The sequence below is a fragment of the Sphaeramia orbicularis genome, unplaced genomic scaffold, assembly GCF_902148855.1.
Source record: "Sphaeramia orbicularis unplaced genomic scaffold, fSphaOr1.1, whole genome shotgun sequence".
Classification (NCBI taxonomy): domain Eukaryota; kingdom Metazoa; phylum Chordata; class Actinopteri; order Kurtiformes; family Apogonidae; genus Sphaeramia; species Sphaeramia orbicularis.
Window position 1 is genome coordinate 71,579 of NW_021941654.1, and position 17,537 is coordinate 89,115.

The 17,537-nt window shown below is 41.0% G+C and overlaps 1 protein-coding gene across 1 annotated transcript in view; it reads right to left on the reverse strand.

The window, feature by feature from the left end:
- Window positions 1–17,537, reverse strand: part of LOC115416721 (centrosomal protein of 131 kDa-like) — a 67,530-nt gene that overhangs the window by 22,137 nt on the left and 27,856 nt on the right. The window contains 12 exon segments of the mRNA XM_030130566.1: window positions 1,580–1,609; window positions 1,769–1,885; window positions 3,999–4,124; window positions 4,448–4,585; window positions 6,166–6,357; window positions 6,439–6,618; window positions 7,536–7,630; window positions 9,059–9,242; window positions 13,929–14,051; window positions 14,131–14,248; window positions 14,441–14,626; window positions 16,922–17,026. Coding sequence (XP_029986426.1) covers window positions 1,580–1,609; window positions 1,769–1,885; window positions 3,999–4,124; window positions 4,448–4,585; window positions 6,166–6,357; window positions 6,439–6,618; window positions 7,536–7,630; window positions 9,059–9,242; window positions 13,929–14,051; window positions 14,131–14,248; window positions 14,441–14,626; window positions 16,922–17,026 — 1,594 coding nt within the window.

A 17,537-nucleotide genomic window follows, 5' to 3' on the forward strand; every position in this document is an offset into this window, starting at 1 on the left:
AACATGGGTTTTACTGGTGAATCAGTGATACAGAAGATGATGGTGGAGCCTCTGAATGTCCAAATGGGTCATATCTGTGGGTCATGAACAGCTGAGGAACTTCATTTTACCTGAATTATCAACATGTATTGATAAAATAAATGGTTCCAAAGCTGTTAGCTGTTTCAGGTCAGAAGATGCTTTTGGTCAGTGGTGGCTGTTCAGCTCTTTAAGGGTTCAAATTCAGCCAAATCCACTTTTTGAACAGTTGCTGTTGGTCCAAGACGCACTAGATAATTAAACTTGTGACTATTACTCGTGACCAAAGATGTCTCTTTCTCCCTTTATTTCAGGTAACACCCTGTTTTAAGCATCTATTACATATAATAATGATAATTAATGGCCAGATATTGAAAGTTCTTCCTGAAAATGGTGATAAAATTGGTAAAAAATACGCATTTTCTGACACTTTCATTCCAAAAACAACATAAATAAATCTAGGCCAGTTCTAATGGGAGTCCTTAAACCACAGGTGTCAAACATGCGTCCTGGGGCCTAAACCGGCCCACCAAAAGTTCCAATCTGGCCGGCAGGATGAATTTACAACATGCAAGTTAGGGCATCAAACTCAAAAATAATATCACAATAACCTATAAATAATGACAACACCATTTTTTTCTCTGTGATTTAGTGCAAAAATATTAAATTATGAAAATGTTTACATTAAGAAAATTATCCTTTATCCTCCTCAGACCCAGCTGTGGGTTTTCTGTCCACATTTATGGACAAGAATTTCACAACTTCATACAAAAAAGAAAAGAAAACACTCCACCACAAAGGACATTCCATTAAAATTTTAAAAACTGCATTTGAAAAAACAGTTGCATCATGATGTTTCCAATATAAACACTGACTGAATAAAAAACAAAAGAAGCTGGTACTGTGCTGACATTTCCTGGGTCTGAGGAGGATAACAATAAAATGTGAATAATCTGAACAAATATGAACAACCTGAAATGTCTAAAGAAAATTCAGCCCAATTTGAACTCTTTTCTGCCTGTTTCTAAATGTTTAGTGTCTTTGTAGATCTGATCTGTAATGCACATGTAGAAATGAAAAGTGGAGGCAGGATATTGATAAACTTGTACTTATATTTCTCCAAAAATGTCTTTTTTTTCAGGTTATTCACATTCTTTTTGTTTGGATAGTTTGTAAATGTAAATATTGGCATAACAGAATGTTATTTTTTGCACTAAAACAATTTGGAGTTGTCATTATTTATTGGTTATCATGCTGTTATTTGACTGGTCCGGCCCACTGCAGATTAAACTGGCTGAATGTGGCGCCCCCCCCCCCCCCCCCCCCCGCCGGAAGAAAATGAGTGTGACAGCCCTGCCTTAAAGGGTTAAATAAACTGATGATGTGTTCATGTGACGTGAGGCTACGACTGAAGATGAATGAAAAGAGCAGACTCACATGCAGACAAACTGTCCGAGAGAAGATGGAGTGATGGAAAAACAAAGAAAAAGGAAAAAGGAACGGTCGAATGAGAGGCGTGATGAAGCCGAGCATGAGTGAGTTAGAGGAAAAATAAAGTTACCTCACACAACGGACCCAGAATTTGCCAAACCTAAAGCCAGAACAACAGAGCAGCAGAGGAAAAAGAAGCAGAGAAGAAGGAGAGCAGAGTTAGACGACAGCAGCAGAAGGAGGAGGCAGTAAAAAACTGATGGAGAATCAGAGCAGCAGGAGCAGGAGGAGGAGCAGGAGGAGGAGGCGCTGGAGTCACCATGTCATGCTGCTCCTGCATCTGTGAGATCTTCTGCATGTACTTGTGGTCCACCTGCTTCAGCTCAGACACCACACCTTCACAGCGCTCACTCAGAGCCTTTTTATCGCTGATCAGCTGAAGAGGAAAAACAGGAAAAATACATGAAAAAAACCCCAAAAACTTCACATTACATGACAATGTTCACATCAACAAACTATCCTTTCACAAAAAATATGGATAACCTGAAAGAAAACTAAGAGTAAATGTACCAATATTCCGCCTGTTACTGAATGTTGTTGTATTTGTACATCCACTGTCATTTGTACGTTTTAATGCATGTGTAAATGATAAACAGCAGCAGAATATTATTAAAACTGCACCTGTTTTTCTTAATAAATTTCAGTTAAGGTTGTTCAGGTCATTTTTTTTAAAATAGCCTGTAGGCAAGCTTGTTGGGAATAATGCACCATTAACTATGATGACTTTTTTACTGTATTTATTGTCGATTGTTTTGGTGATATGTGAGATATGTGCACTTCTGTTGCACATCAAACTGCCCTTCGGAGACATTACAGATTTTTTCCAATTCAATTCAGTTTTTAAAGGATAGTTTGTAAATGTAAACATTTTCATAATGTAATTTTACTTTTTTCACTGTAAAACAGAAAGAAAAACTTGGAGTTGTCCTTATTTATCAGTTATTCTGATAGTATTTTACTGGTCTGACCCAGTTCAGATCACACTGGTCTGAATGTGGAACCTGAACTCAAATGCATTTGACATTCCAGCCGATGTAAACAAACTATAAAGGTTTGTATTAAAGTCAGCATGTGCTGAAACTCTGCTCAATCTTTCATGTTTTCATCTCAATCATAAATGAAGTTGTGGTGCGTTCAGGTCTTTATGTAAATTCTGAATTCTTCATCAGTCTGAACAGCAACACACAGACAGATGGACTGTTGCATTCAAATACACTCTGTAAATTCAGGAACCTGACACTAAAACCCGTGTTTGTCAGGTGACTGTCGCTGCTTCCTTTCAGACGGTCTGGACAGGGGTCGGTCCAGACTCTGACGGTTCACACATGTGACCCGGTTTTTCCGGTCATCCAGGTTCTCAGACAATGAAAAGTCAGAGAAGCAGCGACAGAATGTATTCACACAGACCTGGACGATCGTGATGTATTTAAGTCCATAATGATGATCAACTCTAGACCAGGGGGCCCAAACACACGGCCTGTGGGTCAGAACCAGCCCGCCAAAGGGTCCAGTCCAGCCCCCTGGGATGAGTTTATTAAAAGCAAAACTTACAGTGAAGATATTAACAATAAATGATGTAAAAATCATAACAGTTCAGGTTCCACATTCAGAACAATATGATGTGAAGTGGATCAGACCAACAAAACACCATCATAAACCTAGAAATAATGTCCACTCCACAGGTTTGTCTTTGGTTTGTTGTAAAAAAAAGGAAAGTTACATGACAGTGTTTACATTTACAAACAATCCTTTAACGATAAAATGTGAACCTGAACAAATATAAAACAACCTGAAATGTCTGAAGACAAACTAGTGTTATTTTAACATCCCTTTGTTCATGTGTTGCTCAATTTCATTACATTTGTTGGCCTTTTCTGCTTATTCCTGTTCATTTTTATACGCTTTCCTCTTGTTATTCTTTATTTTGTTCATAATTGCTGGTTTTTTGGTTATTTTCTTCTGTTAAATGAGTTCCTGTTTCTCAAATATATCCAAATTACTCAATGTTTCGTGTATCTGTAGATCCGCTGTGATCTGTACATGTGGAAATGATAAACTCAGGCACAATATTGTTCAAATTACACTGATTTTTCTGAAGACATGTCAGGTTGTTTATGTTTTTACATTTTTTAAAGGACAGTTCTCAGATGTAAACACTGTCATCGTGTAATTTTACTTCTTTCACTCTTAAACATAGACAAAATGTAGCAGTTGACATTATTTATGGGTTAGTATTCTATCTGACTGTCCGGCCCACCGCAGATCACACTGGACTGAAGGTGGAACGGAACTACAATGAGTTTGACCCCCCTGGTCTAGACCGGATCTGTGGGTCTACCCGGTCTAGACCTGCTCTGGTGGTCTTCCTGGTCTGGACCTGCTCTGGTGGTCTACCCGGTCTAGACCTGCTCTGGTGGTCTACCTGCTCTGGACCTGCTCTGGTGGTCTACCCGGTCTAGATCTGCTCTGGGGCTGCTCTGGTGGTCTACCTGGTCTATGAAGGCCAGGTGTCTCTGGATGGTGGCCTCGTACTGCTCCTTCTGCAGCTGGAAGCTCCTGCTCAGCTCCTTCTCGGTGTCCTTCACATGTCTGGTGGTCAGCTCCCTCTGCTGGGCCTGAGGGGCGTTACAGGACACTGGTCAGCCACCGCACACTCAAACAGGTTTTACTGTCAGTCCACCAGAAGCACAGGACAGACGGAGAACTGACATACTGTTTGTCTTTGAAAAAAAGAGCTAAAATTAGAATATGAATAAACTATAATAGCACAGAAGTGTATGTGTAAGTGTGTGTACAATCGCAGTGGTAGTGTCATGGCTAACAGTTCGAATGTGTGCAGGTGAATAATGGATGAAAACAGCAGCAGGTCCAACAGTGACATCATCTGCACAGACCGACTCCGACCGGCACAGATGGACTGAAGGGTGGTGTTCGGTACCAGCGCCGTCTGCAGCATGTGGACGGTGCGTTTCTTCTCCTCCAGCTCCAGTTTGGTCCTCATCATGGAGCCGCTGAGTTCGGCCGCCGTGGCCGACGCCTGCTCCGCGCCCACCAGCTCCTCCTCCGATAAAACCGCCTGGAAACCGCAGACGACACAGCGGGTCAAACCTGGACGCCGCGTCAGGGTTAGGAGCGCTACAGTCGACGGAACATAAACCCAGAAGTATCCACCACAAAACTGAAATGAAATCAGGTCGAACAGGAACGTGAACCCTGTGGTACCGGCCCACACAGGTCCCTTTAAAACCCTGAGGAGCAGATCACACACAACTCCACAGTCATGTCTAAAGGTTTGGCACAGAGGTTGGTTTTAACTTGGTTTTTTTTTCTTTTTACACTTTGTTGTATTTCACCAATTTGATAAACAAAAATATCAAATAGTCAGTAACTGTCATATTTTCAACTTTTTAAATGTCATAGGTGTAATGTAAACAAGCCATATTTCTGGATGCAAAAAAAAAGCACAAAAAACTTTTTTTCTTTTCAGTATTCTACATAAAAATTTGATTTTTTTTTCATCCTGGCATATGTCAAAGATTAACACCAACACTGGTTAATATACATTATTATTTTTTTGTGCTAGGTCAAATGTTAAATGCTAAAATGTGTGTGTGTGTGTGTGTGTGTGTGTGTGTGTAGAAGGGTGTCTGTGTAGGAATTTCACATTGTTGCTGCTTTTAGTGGATGGGTCAGAATTCTAAAAATCATACAACAATGAACAACTTTTGAATTCTGACATAAAACACATTATGAAAAATAATCTGACCTTTAATTTCATGAAGTGTAAAGTGTGCATAATATGCTCACCTGGATAAAGGAAAGTGAACTGAACATTATGTTCCAACTGCATTCTCATGTTTTTAATGTGTTTTTAGTTTAATGCGTAAACACTACTGAGAAATGTGACCACAATCTTTGTGGGATATTTTACTGATTTAACTTTTTCTAGTTGAAGTAATAAAAGTCTCTGTGTTTTAAAACTTAAGTCCGTTATCTATGTCACTTCGATTCCCTGACGACGCTGATTATGGATACGTGAAGTGCATCACTCACTGAAGCTTAAAGGTGTGGGAGACGTTTGTGAGCAGTTTGCTTTTAGTTCTACTTTTATGATACTGTGAGTAAAAGTTTGGATCATAGAAGCTGAAAAACATGAAAATAGGATTTACAGAACAGTCTGCTAAAGGTGCAGGAGACAGTGTTTCCGCAGATCTGTCCATCCTCAGTCTCAGTCATCTGTTCGTCTGTCGTTCCTCAGCTGAAGCTCTTGCATTACAGTCAACAGTTTCTTAGTTCCATCCACCACAAACGTGTGTTTACATGCAGAGCCAGGAGGTCACTCAGGCATCTGAGGAATTTTGTCGCGACGTGCATTGTGGGAAACGGAGGCTTGCGCAGCCGCCTGACAGCAGCAGCTGCTAAAGACACGACACGGAAACGCTGCCACTGTCAGGCGGCTCATGAACGTCTCCTGCACCTTCAACAGACTGTTCTGGAAATCCTGTTTTCCTGTTTTTCAGCTTCTATGATCCAAACTTTTACTCACAATATCATAAAAGTTGAACTAAAACCACCGGCTAAAACTGTCCCTATAGATAAAACTCAGACTAAATTATCTTCTCGTTGATACTTCGGAGCCCAGCGTTGACCTCTGACCTCTCTGTGCGACCCCGAGGTGACGGAGCGCGGCCTCTCCTGTTCAGATTTCTCCATCTCGTCCAGGAAGCTCATGATGCTCTGCAGCTTGGCCTCGGACAGCAGAGCGCCCCCGTCTGGCAGGGCGGGGTGCAGGCTCATCTGCCCGTGGCGTTCCAGGTTGTCGGCGGTCAGCGAGGTGGCGTCTCCGTCCTGGAAGTCCACATAGGTGACGTCACTCAGACGGGGTTCATCTGGGTTTAGGAGGAGCGGGTGCGTGTGATGCGGACTGACCTGGTCGATCCAGGCGTACTTGTCTTTGCGGTAGGACTTTGGCTCCGACAGTCGCTCTGGCTCCTCCTCCAGCAGCTTCAGCGTGTCCAGCAGCTCGTTCAGGGTGGTTTTGGACTGAGCCCTGCTGGACAGAGCCCCCTGGCGCTGGTCCTCCACGCTCACCGACCTCTGCAGGATCTCCTGGACCACCACATTAAAAACCAAATTAGGTCAAAACCATGTATGTGGGATACATTTGTCCAGAGGTCAAAAACATAAACAGGTACTTGTTCAGCATATTACTGCTGCAGGAAAAAAGGCAAGAACCAAACGATGGATGACACAAGAAGAACCGACAACAAAGAACTGCACAGACAGAACCATGGGAACCTACAGGACGGAAAGAAGAACCTTTACTGTAGATCTGAAGGTGGATGTTTGTGTGCAACACTGGAGGGATGGATGAGATGAATGCATGAACATGGACCCAAAATCCTCTGAAGGAAATATGTGTGTGTTTTTATTTATCTTTATTACCTCCGCCAAGGAGGTTATGTTTTTGCCAGGGTTTGTTTGTTTGTTTGTCTGTCCGTTAGTGTGCAACATAACTCAAAAAGTTATGGACAGATTTGGATGAAATTTTCAGGGTTTGTTGGTAATGGGATAAGGAAGAAATGATTAAATTTTGGTGGTGATCGGGGGTGGGGGGGCCCACGGGGGGGGCCACTGATCAGCCTTGGCGGAGGTCTGCGCTCTCCGAGTGCTTCTAGTTTCTTCACTGATTCTTTCCTTTCAGATCCTGTCTGCCAGAACCAGGATGAGCTGCTGTCAATGTTTTTGTTTGTTTTTTTTACATCCACTCTCTGGATGGGTATAGTTCATGTATTTGTTTGTTTTTTCAATGTCTGAAAAAAATCTGAGTTCTTTCAATAAAAAGAGAATTATAAAAAAAAAAAAAAAAAAATTAGGTGATTTTTATTTCAGACCCACAAACTGGTTTTGAACACAGTGCATATTTTAACAGTGCTTTAACTGGTCTAACGTTAGACATTCCTCTGTTGTGTTTACGCCTCTGCAGCTCAAACCTCAGACTCATAGACGTCCTCCTGGGTGTTCACCTGGGAGCACTCAGACCCTCTGTGGTGGGACGAAGCAGGAGAAACGGCTCTGAAGGACACTTCACTGAAGTCTGAGACCACGTTCAGGTTGGAGTCTGAAACACACAAACCAGTGACAGTTCATTTGGAAAAATGTCCCATATGTTCTGCTCCGACCGGACAGTAACACACACACACACACACACACACACACACAGTTATAAAATATTTACAGCTGAAAAAAAGAAAAAATGACAGAAATCTGACTGGACCCATGAAAACAATATTTTAACCCGTCCACATTTTACCATGAGGTGGCTGTTCTGCCGTAGCCTATTTGGGATTAGTTTTCTATGTAACTTTGTATTTCCATGACAATAATTCAACGTCTGGTGCATTTAGGAAATTATACATTATTTTTGCTTAGATTCTATTACTTGTTTATGTATATTATTGTTCAGAACTGCACCGTCTTGTTGTCTTGTTTTGTTTCTGCAGTTTTCCTTCTGGTAAACAGGGTAGGCATAAATCAGCTGTTGCTTCAGCCTACACCTTTTCACCCATGTTTAACAGAAATCCAAACTGTATGTTTGTATATGCCATGTTTTGATCAATGGATGAATAAACTACTTACTCATACAACTACAAGAAAGAAAACATCCAAGATTTGTTCCATTTTTTTAATGATAAACACCATTTCAAAACACATTTACATTGTGTAACAGAGAAAAAGCACAACTATCATGTAAAGAGGCTCATTTACAAACTACAGGTACAGGGTTACACCCACCTGTGTGTGTGTGTGTGTGTGTGTGTGTGTGTGTGTGTATATGTGTGTGTGTGTAGGTGTGTGTGTGTTTTCTGTTTAGTGTGTGTGTGTGTGTGTGTGTGTGTGTTTTCTGTTTAGTGTGTGTGTGTGTGTGTGTGTGTGTGTGTATGTGTGTGTGTGTTTTCTGTTTAGTGTGTGTGTGTGTGTGTGTGTGTTTTCTGTTTAGTGTGTGTGTGTGTGTGTGTGTGTGTGTGTTCTCTGTCCTGTCGGTGTGCTGTGCCCTTGTGTGTGTTTGTTTGCAGGTTGCTGATTGGTGGATTGTGATTGGCGGCCCCTTAAAACTGGCCCTGGAGCCTCCATCCCTGCTCTGTGTTTGTGTGTGTGCCCGTCAGTCTGTGTGTGATAATTGGATTGTACATCTGTGGTTGTAAATAGTTTTGTTAAACTGAACCTTTTTCTGGTAGGGGAGGTGGGCTCTTTTGTTTCTCAACGTTTTCTCCAGTTTTTGGTTAGGTAGTTCGGTAAGTTTTCTGTATTTTATTTCTTGCATTTATTTTGGAGTAGGTAATTTAGTTTAAACTTTACAGAAGATATTTTGTGTGTTGTTTTAGCCGCTCCCTCCCCTAACCCTTCCTTAGTTGTTAAGAAAAAAATACTAATAATAAACATTGTAAACTTGAGTTTTTGACTGACGTGTGTTTGGGAGCTGGGAGGGGACAAAACTGAGCACATTATGTTGGCCCTGGTGAACCCCTAGGCCAGTGTGTTAACCCACCTGTGTTCTTGGCTTTGCTGGGGCTGGGGGACAGGGGGCTGTTGTTCCTGGCTGGTGCTGGACTCTTGTTGGTGGGACAGGTCTTGGGCGCCCTCTTGCGTCCGCTGTGTCTGAGCGTTTCTGCTTCCGTCTCCGGTTCACGGTGCGTCTCTGCGGAGCGCTGGCTTCGCTTCTGCTGCAGCTCCTGAAACACGACCACACAGGACACATGAATGAAGACCACGGGCCAGGACTGACGGACGCCGGGTCGGCGGACGGTTCATCCACAAACACAAAGGCGGCGCTCAGGTCTCCACAGTCTGTCCATCTGTCCGTCTGTCAGGTGTGTTTACCTGAGTGGACGTGATGTGAAACTGCCGGACTTTGTCTTTTCGGACCATGTCTCCGTCCTGCTGAACCACACAGAGCCCGTCTTCTACCTGCTCCTCCTGAGTCATGAACAAAAACAAGGACTGAGCACATTTATGTACGATACATTTACATACGATACATTTATATATGATACATTTATATACGATGCATTTATATACAATACATTCATATACGATGCATTTATATACAATACATTTATATACAATACATTTATATACGATGCATTTATATACGATCCATTTATATATGATACATTTATATACGATGCATTTATATACAATACATTTATATACGATGCATTTATATACAATACATTTATATACGATGCATTTATATACGATCCATTTATATATGATATACGATCAGACGTCTTTAAGCCTTTTCAGACCATGTGTGTCAGCTGACAGGTTTAACATTTGACCTAACTCCTGAACCATTTACACTACTGACAAAATCCAACCCTCATCTTTAACCTCAGTTTGGGTTCTTTCTTTTGGTCTGGAACACATTAGGGTAGAGGTCTGCAATGGCTGAAGGAGAAGGGTGGAAGTGGGCGGAGCTGAGAGCAGCAGAGTGCACTCAGTGAGAGAGAGATGGAAGATCTTTATAACTTTTATCAGTGTTTTAGTGGTGAATTCTTGGAAATAATTGTAAATAATAGTGATAGTGCTGTTTTGGAAGGTTCTACTAGTGTGTTTTGACGTGTTTTTGTTGAGTTTCACCTTTTTTTAACAGTTTTTACCTGCATTTTTCCAGTTTGTTCAGTTCATTAATATTTGTATTTTAGCTGAAAGTATATATTTCTATATTTATGCAGAACTATCCAAGGCGTAAACAGATGCAGTGTCTGTAAAAGAAGCAGAGAATTAATGTTTTTCTAAATGGAATGAGGGCCTCTGTTGGGTTATTGATATAATCTTTTATATGTATATATAATATAAAATTTTTGAAAAGTTTTGATGTTTTCTTTTTGCCCTTTCTTCAATGTTTTTATCTGTGTTTGTATAGTTCATTGACAGTCGTATTTGATCTGTAAATACTCTATAAATGTCTGTATATTATTTGTTTAAATCTCTGTGCAGATCTCTCCAGTTCATACACAGATCCAGTGTGTGTATTTGAATCAGCTGATGGATGTTTGTGTCAGTGAAATGAGGGGCTCTGTCTACAACTAGACCCAAAGTGAACACAGACTATCAACTGGACCCAAATGACACAAAGAACCAAAAAGAACAAGAAGAACATGGACACAATGATCTTGAACAACTACAATGTTTGAGCACAGGGGAAAGAGTTGAAAGTCTGTTTCTATAATCTCATAAAGTTTCATCACGCACATTTACAGTTGTTTTTTATAATAAATATGATAAAAATTCAAGTCTGTTTTTTTTTCTGCTATAACACAGTGTTTTAAACATGTTTTTCATATAATAATGATTAAGTTCTTGCTGAAAAAAGACACAGAAGAACTGGTAAATTTGTCATTTTCTGACACTAATTGCAAAACTAATGGTAGTCATTAAAGGGTTAAGGATCAGCAGAATCCCTGTTTGTACACAATGAAGGTAAAGAATGAATAAAATACAGAAAAGAGAAGGAGGTGTTTACCTGGGAGCACTCAGACCCTCTGTGATTGGACAAAGCAGGTGAAATGGCTCTGAAGGACAGCTCACTGAAGTCAGAGATGACGTTCAGGTTGGAGTCTGTGGAACCGTCAGAAGGTCAGAACAAGTGTTTGAATGAAGAATGAGAAAGTTTGATTCTACCATCAGACTATGTACGTACGAACCCTCAGGTGGAATTATTCCAGTGATGTGATTCCTGTCAGTTCTTGGGTTTTTATGCTCATGTAAATAGGCTCAGGGTCCTGTGTTTGTATGGACAGTGGAGGGTTGTGTCCACCCATCATCTGGTCTTCACAGTTTATTTATGCGTGTCTTTATGACCTGTGTTCTTGAGTCTCTGGTTAAACGGACCTGTGTCTTTGTCCCTTATGTTAACGCAGTGATACTTTACGTTTTTCAGTGGAATTCTTCCTTTTCCCTCATTTCCCTGTGTTCTCCATAAACTGTAAATGCTCTGCATTCATTCAACTCCACAGATCCATCTTCAACCCTATGTCTGACTAATGACACCAGAAAGGCGGTTTGGAGCGCTGGCCCTTTAAATGCACAGGAGACACTTCATTTATGAGATGACACAACTATAACAAAGGAAACATTCAAATTTTTACTGTTTTTAATGTAACACTGTATAAATGGAGAAAAAAAACTCCACTTTCATGTTAATAGGCTTACTTTGAAACAGACAAACTCTGAACAAATGAAAAAGAAATATGTCGTATTGAATTTGGCAAAAAAAAAAAAAGAAGTATAGCATTGATACACACCTTAGTCGATATGATTAAAAAAAAAAGATTTTGTCATTATTTCAACCAAAGTGTATGCATATTTTTGACCATGTCAGAACAGATTTAGGCCTACAGCAATGTTAAAAAATATGGACTGATTCAGTTCATGTCAACATTGTGTGTGTGTGTGTGTGTGTTAACCCACCTGTGTGTGTGTGTGTGTGTGCGTGTGTGTGTGTAACCCACCTGTGTTCTTGGCTTTGCTGGGGCTGGGGGACAGGGGGCTGTTGTTCCTGGCTGGTGCTGGACTCTTGTTGGTGGGACAGGTCTTGGGCGCCCTCTTGCGTCCGCTGTGTCTGAGCGTTTCTGCTTCGGTCCCCGGTTCGTGCTGCGTTTGTGCGGAGCGCTGGCTGCGCTTCTGCTGCAGCTCCTGAAACACACCACCAGGGGGAGACAACAGGCACAGACAGTTCAAACCCTGAGAGCAGGAGCACAGCTTCCACTCCAAGCATCAGGAACGACTGAACTCTGAACCTTTTTCATCCTAAAACATAAAGGACAGTTTGGAGTTGACATTATTTACAGGTTATTACAGAGGTGGAGAGATGTTTGAGCCCCCCCCCCAGTGTTCTATTCCCCAGACCCACATGCTCCCATCTGTATACTTTACTTACATTATAAAGAAATGAAGAAACCAGGCAGTTGCATTATTTGTATAAAATGAAAACAAAAGGAAAATTAAAAACAACACAAACCATGAATAGAACATGTCTGAATTTGTGCTTTAATGCTTGTTTTGTGTAAATTTTGATGAATAAAATGAGTTCAGTCTGAGATCTTTCTCAATAAAATTAAATTAATGGAGGTTATTTGTGGTTTTTAATGCTTCTAAACAACAAAACACTGAAATATTTGGGTTTTATTTGATAGTGTGACACAAATAAACACTAAAGAGGAAACATTTGCATGATAATCTGTGCGACAGACTGAAAATACAGCCGTGGAATTTGCCTGCATTTGTGATTTATTCCATTAAGAATCCCTGTTCAGTCATTGGACTGTGCCCAGTACTGTCCCATTAAACCCACACGCTCCTTCTGCACATGCTCAGTTCCATCGAGGTCAAATCAGGATGTTTCAGTAGATAATGAAACACATCCAGGACATGACTACAGCTGTGTATTGGCAAGAATCTGGCAAGACGATACAAATCACAACACTAGGATCACGATGCGATATATCATGATATATCATGATACTGTTAGGAAAGTGATATTTTTTTATTTGTTTCTTTTTTTAAAAGACTATTTTCTGGAAAAACTTAAAGTGCAACATTTGGATAAATAAACTTTTAACAGGTGAGTTTACCAGAACAAAAAACACACAAATAAATAAATGAATAAATGATGTTTACAGACATTCCAGTTTCAGATCCTGCTTAAATGTTCATATTCTATTAGTTGTGAAAAGAATCCATGGTGTTCAGTCCCTGAATCATCCAACATCAGAGCATTATTTTTGTGCAATTCCAATAAAAAAACGAACATCTGCCTCTTTCAGACAGTAAAAGAGCTTTTAGGATGCCTGAAGGAACCGTTATCAATGTCAAAAAACTACATGTATGACCTGCAGTCACAATCCTCCTTTTGTAGTAAATAACAGAGCTAAATACCCAATATAGAAATAAAAGAGCAAAACAAAAAAGAAAAGCAAAAATAAACATGAATCTCTGCCATTTCAGCATTTCACAGTTTCATGAAGTAAATACTGCGATATATTGTAGAACCGATATTTTCTTACAGCCCTGGACATGACATGATGAAAGTGTCAGGAATTTGATTTTGTTGTTTTTCTCACTTGCACACATTTTGAAACACAAAAAGGATTTTTCCACAAATATTCCATGACATTATTTAGGATTGTGTAAAATTTATTTCCACTACTGTATTATTGTCGTTCTTGTTTTGTCCTGTTTTTAACACATAACACTTGTCTTGAAAAATCTCTTCATCTTTTTTTTGTCATTTATGAATAATATAAAACCAGAAAAACTGGACTCAGGACCCAGAACCAGCCTGAGCTCCACAGAACCAGTGCTTCTTCCTGCGCTGTGGTCTTTTTTCCACCGTGCGTTTGTGCGTTTTTCACCTGGATGGCGGCGAGTCGAGCCAGACGAGCCTTCTCCTCCCGAATCCTCTTCCTGTCCTCGTCCTTCTTCTTCTGCTGTTGTTCCAGATGGACATCTTCTTCTTCTGCTCTGTCCTCCCACTCCTAAAACCACACAGTCAGTCGGTCAGTCCCACTGGGAGTGAAGGGCAGGACTGATGCATGCTGGGACACAGCTCTGTACCTTTCTCTTGGTGCTGAGGATGCGTTTGAGCGCCGCCTGGTTGGTGCGTCGTCTCTTGGCGTAACGTCGGTACCAGCGCTGGATGGTGACGGCCGCCTGGTTCACCTGCTCGATGAACCTTCAACGACAACAACGACAACGCGGGGTCAGATTTAACCCTTTAAGGACTATCATTAGAACAGGCCCCGATTTATTTATGTTGTATTTGCAATAAAAGTGTCACTAAATGTATTTGGTGGTTGGACCCCCATGGGGTGCAGAGCTTTCAGCCGCTCAGCCCCCCTGAGCCGAATAAACCGCTGTCTCTGACCTCTCAGCCTCCTCCTCGCTGACCTCCCTCCTCCGGACCGGAAACGGGACCGGGACCGGACTGTCCCGCTGGGCCGACAGCGGGGTGTTGTTGTTGGACGTGGACGACGACGACGAGAAGTTCTTCTGGGACTTGGTGAGTGAGCCGTTCTCCAGCGACACCTCGTCGTTGGCCTTGAGGATGTTACTGAGAAAGAGAGGACGGGGTTTTATTTTTCTGAAAATCCTCCAGAAACAGCTTCAACGTCTCTACATTATCAAACATAACGAAACATAACCTTCATGATAACCAGGATAGGAATGATAAACCTACTTAACCCATGAACACCCAAACACCCACCAAACCATCTACTGATCCAAACTGTCCATCCACTAATCCTATCGATCCATGTCAATAATTAGTGTCAAATACAGTTCTTCATCTTTCCATGGTCATCAGATATGACCATATTTGGACATTCAGAGGCTCTGTAGTTACCATGGAAACACCGTCATCTTCTCCAATATTGCTTCTCCAGTCAAACCCATGGAGTTGGATCAGTGCCAGTGGATGGACACACTGGGGTTATGTTCAGTTCATGAGAGATTTGCTGAGAAAAGTCTTTTTTGCTAGTTCTTCTGGGTTCAACTGGACTGGTTTAGCTCTTTTGAAAACATTTCATCTCTCATCCAAGAGGCCTCTTCTGTTCTGAACCGAGAAGAACTACCAAGAAGAACGATGACCTGGGCAAATGAGAACCTACACACAAAACTTGGCTGAGAAACTCACTTTTTTCCTGAGTTTTCTCTGTTTTTGATAAAATAACCCTCAACTTTAGTCTGAGGTTTTCTGAACATGGACATGATCAAACTGAAAAAATGCAAAATACAGAGAATATTATGATAATAAATGATGATAAATCACTTCAGAAAGGTTAAATATAGGGAAAAAAAATCATTTGAGACCTGACACTAAAGTAGCTCTGGGTCTTTATGGGTTCAGAGTGATCAGTGAGGGGTTTATGACATGAAACAGATTATAGGCGGGGGGGGGGTCCAACCAGGATGTCCCAGCACCAGTCTGTAGATGGGTACTGGCCCAATACTCCTCTACAGACTGGTACTGGCTGTCAATCTGGCAGTTTTTAGATTAGATTGGATCGGATTTAGTCAAGAGATCGGGCCGACCCGGTTCAGGAAGAGGGGGGGGGACATCCTGCCCCCTCAAATTAAAGTTTCCAGAGGTAGTGAAACGCTGCACAAGTGGGAGCCTTAAAGGGACTGCTAAAGCGTCTATGAATGTTACTTCCACTCTGCGCTTGAACTCACTCTGAGGTCCGGTTGTGATGCGCAACTTGGGCTTTTTTTCAAACCGCAGGGCTTTTGTGGACCCAACCCGCCACGCAAATAAATGGACATTTTTTTGACCCCCCCCAACCTGACCCACAAGGAACCCGCTTCACATCACTAACACACGGCACCAAACGCACCCCCATACAACACCTGGACGGACCTGTCCACAGACACACTACAGCAGTGGAAACTAGAAGGTTCTAATTTGTCCCACAGTCTGAGTTTAGAAAGTGCAACAATTAAAGTAAAGTTATTTAAAGTCACAGGTGTCATAGTTGTTTTAGTTCAGGTTCCACATTCAGACCAGCTGGGGTCTACAGTCAAATAATACAAGAAGAACCTAGAAATAATGACTCCAAATGGAAATCCAAATTTGATTATAAAAAGTCCATATCGGATCGGTATTGGATCGGTACCGGCAAAACTAATCCCCCCAAAAAATTAGATCGGAAGTAAAAAAATCCAGATTGGGACATGACTCTGTCCAACATACGGCCCGTGGGCCTAAAGCAGCCGCCAAAGGGTCCAATCCAGCCCATGAGATGAATATGTGAAATGCACAAAATACACTGAAGGTCTGAAACATCAGAGGGGTCACACTCAGGTCAGTTCAGGGGTCACATACAGACCAACAGGAAGGAAAGCGTTATTTATATAGAGCACTTTTTAAAACAACATGTTACAGGGAATAATAACAGAACAACCCATAAATAATGACAACTGCAAATGTTTCTCTTGGTTTAATGTGAAAAACTTCAAATTACATAATGAAAATATCTACATTTACAAACTATCCTTTCACAATAAAATCTGAATAACCTGAACAAATATGAACCTGAAATGTAGAAATGTATGAACGTTCTGCCTGTTATTCAATGTTTTGTGTATTTGTAGATGTGTAAATGATAAACTGAGACAGAATATTGTTTAAATTGCACTTATTTTTCTTAAGAAATTTCAGGTTGTTCATATTTTTTTAGTGTACTTTTACTTTTTTTCCCACTAAAACAAAGTGGAAAAAATGGTATAAAGTTATTTTTGATGGGTTATTGTGTTATTACTGGACTGGTCTGACCCACTTATGTGAGCCCGAAACTACACCCGTGTCATTTGCAGTTTATGGGGTTGATCTGTGTGTTCCAGGACGTACTTGAAGGAGGGTTTCTGGTTGGAGCTCTTGGGCGTCAGTGGTTTCTCAGAGTAGTTGTTGTGTAAGATGGTGGTCACAGAGTTCCCCATGGCACCTTTGTTGCTCCTGGAGAAACAACAAAAACACAAAACAAAGCATGAGCGTCTCCTCCGATGGGTTCCAACGCAGACCAAACCGTGTCTCATCTAATCAACGACAATGGTTTCAAACTCCAGCTGACTTCACGCTCTCGTCTCGTCCTGATAAAACGAAGATGACTGAACTCTGGAATCAGTTCATTAGATCTGTTCCTGGACGGGCTTTATGTTCCATCAGTCCTTATATTTTATTTTATTTATCTTATGTTCTATTCGATTTGTTATTCATACGTTTTCAGTGTTTTTTCATGTGCACAATCCAAAGTTATTATCGTTAACGAAAACTAACGAAATGACAAAAACTACAATTGAAAAAACATTTTCATTAAGTGAAATAAATACAAACTAGAATTAAAAGAAAAAAACATAACTAACTGAAACTGTATTGTGTGTTTACAAAACTACCTAAAACGGATAAAAATTATGGATAAAATTCCCTTAGTTTTCGTCTTTGTCAGTGTCAGATTGATATGAAATCA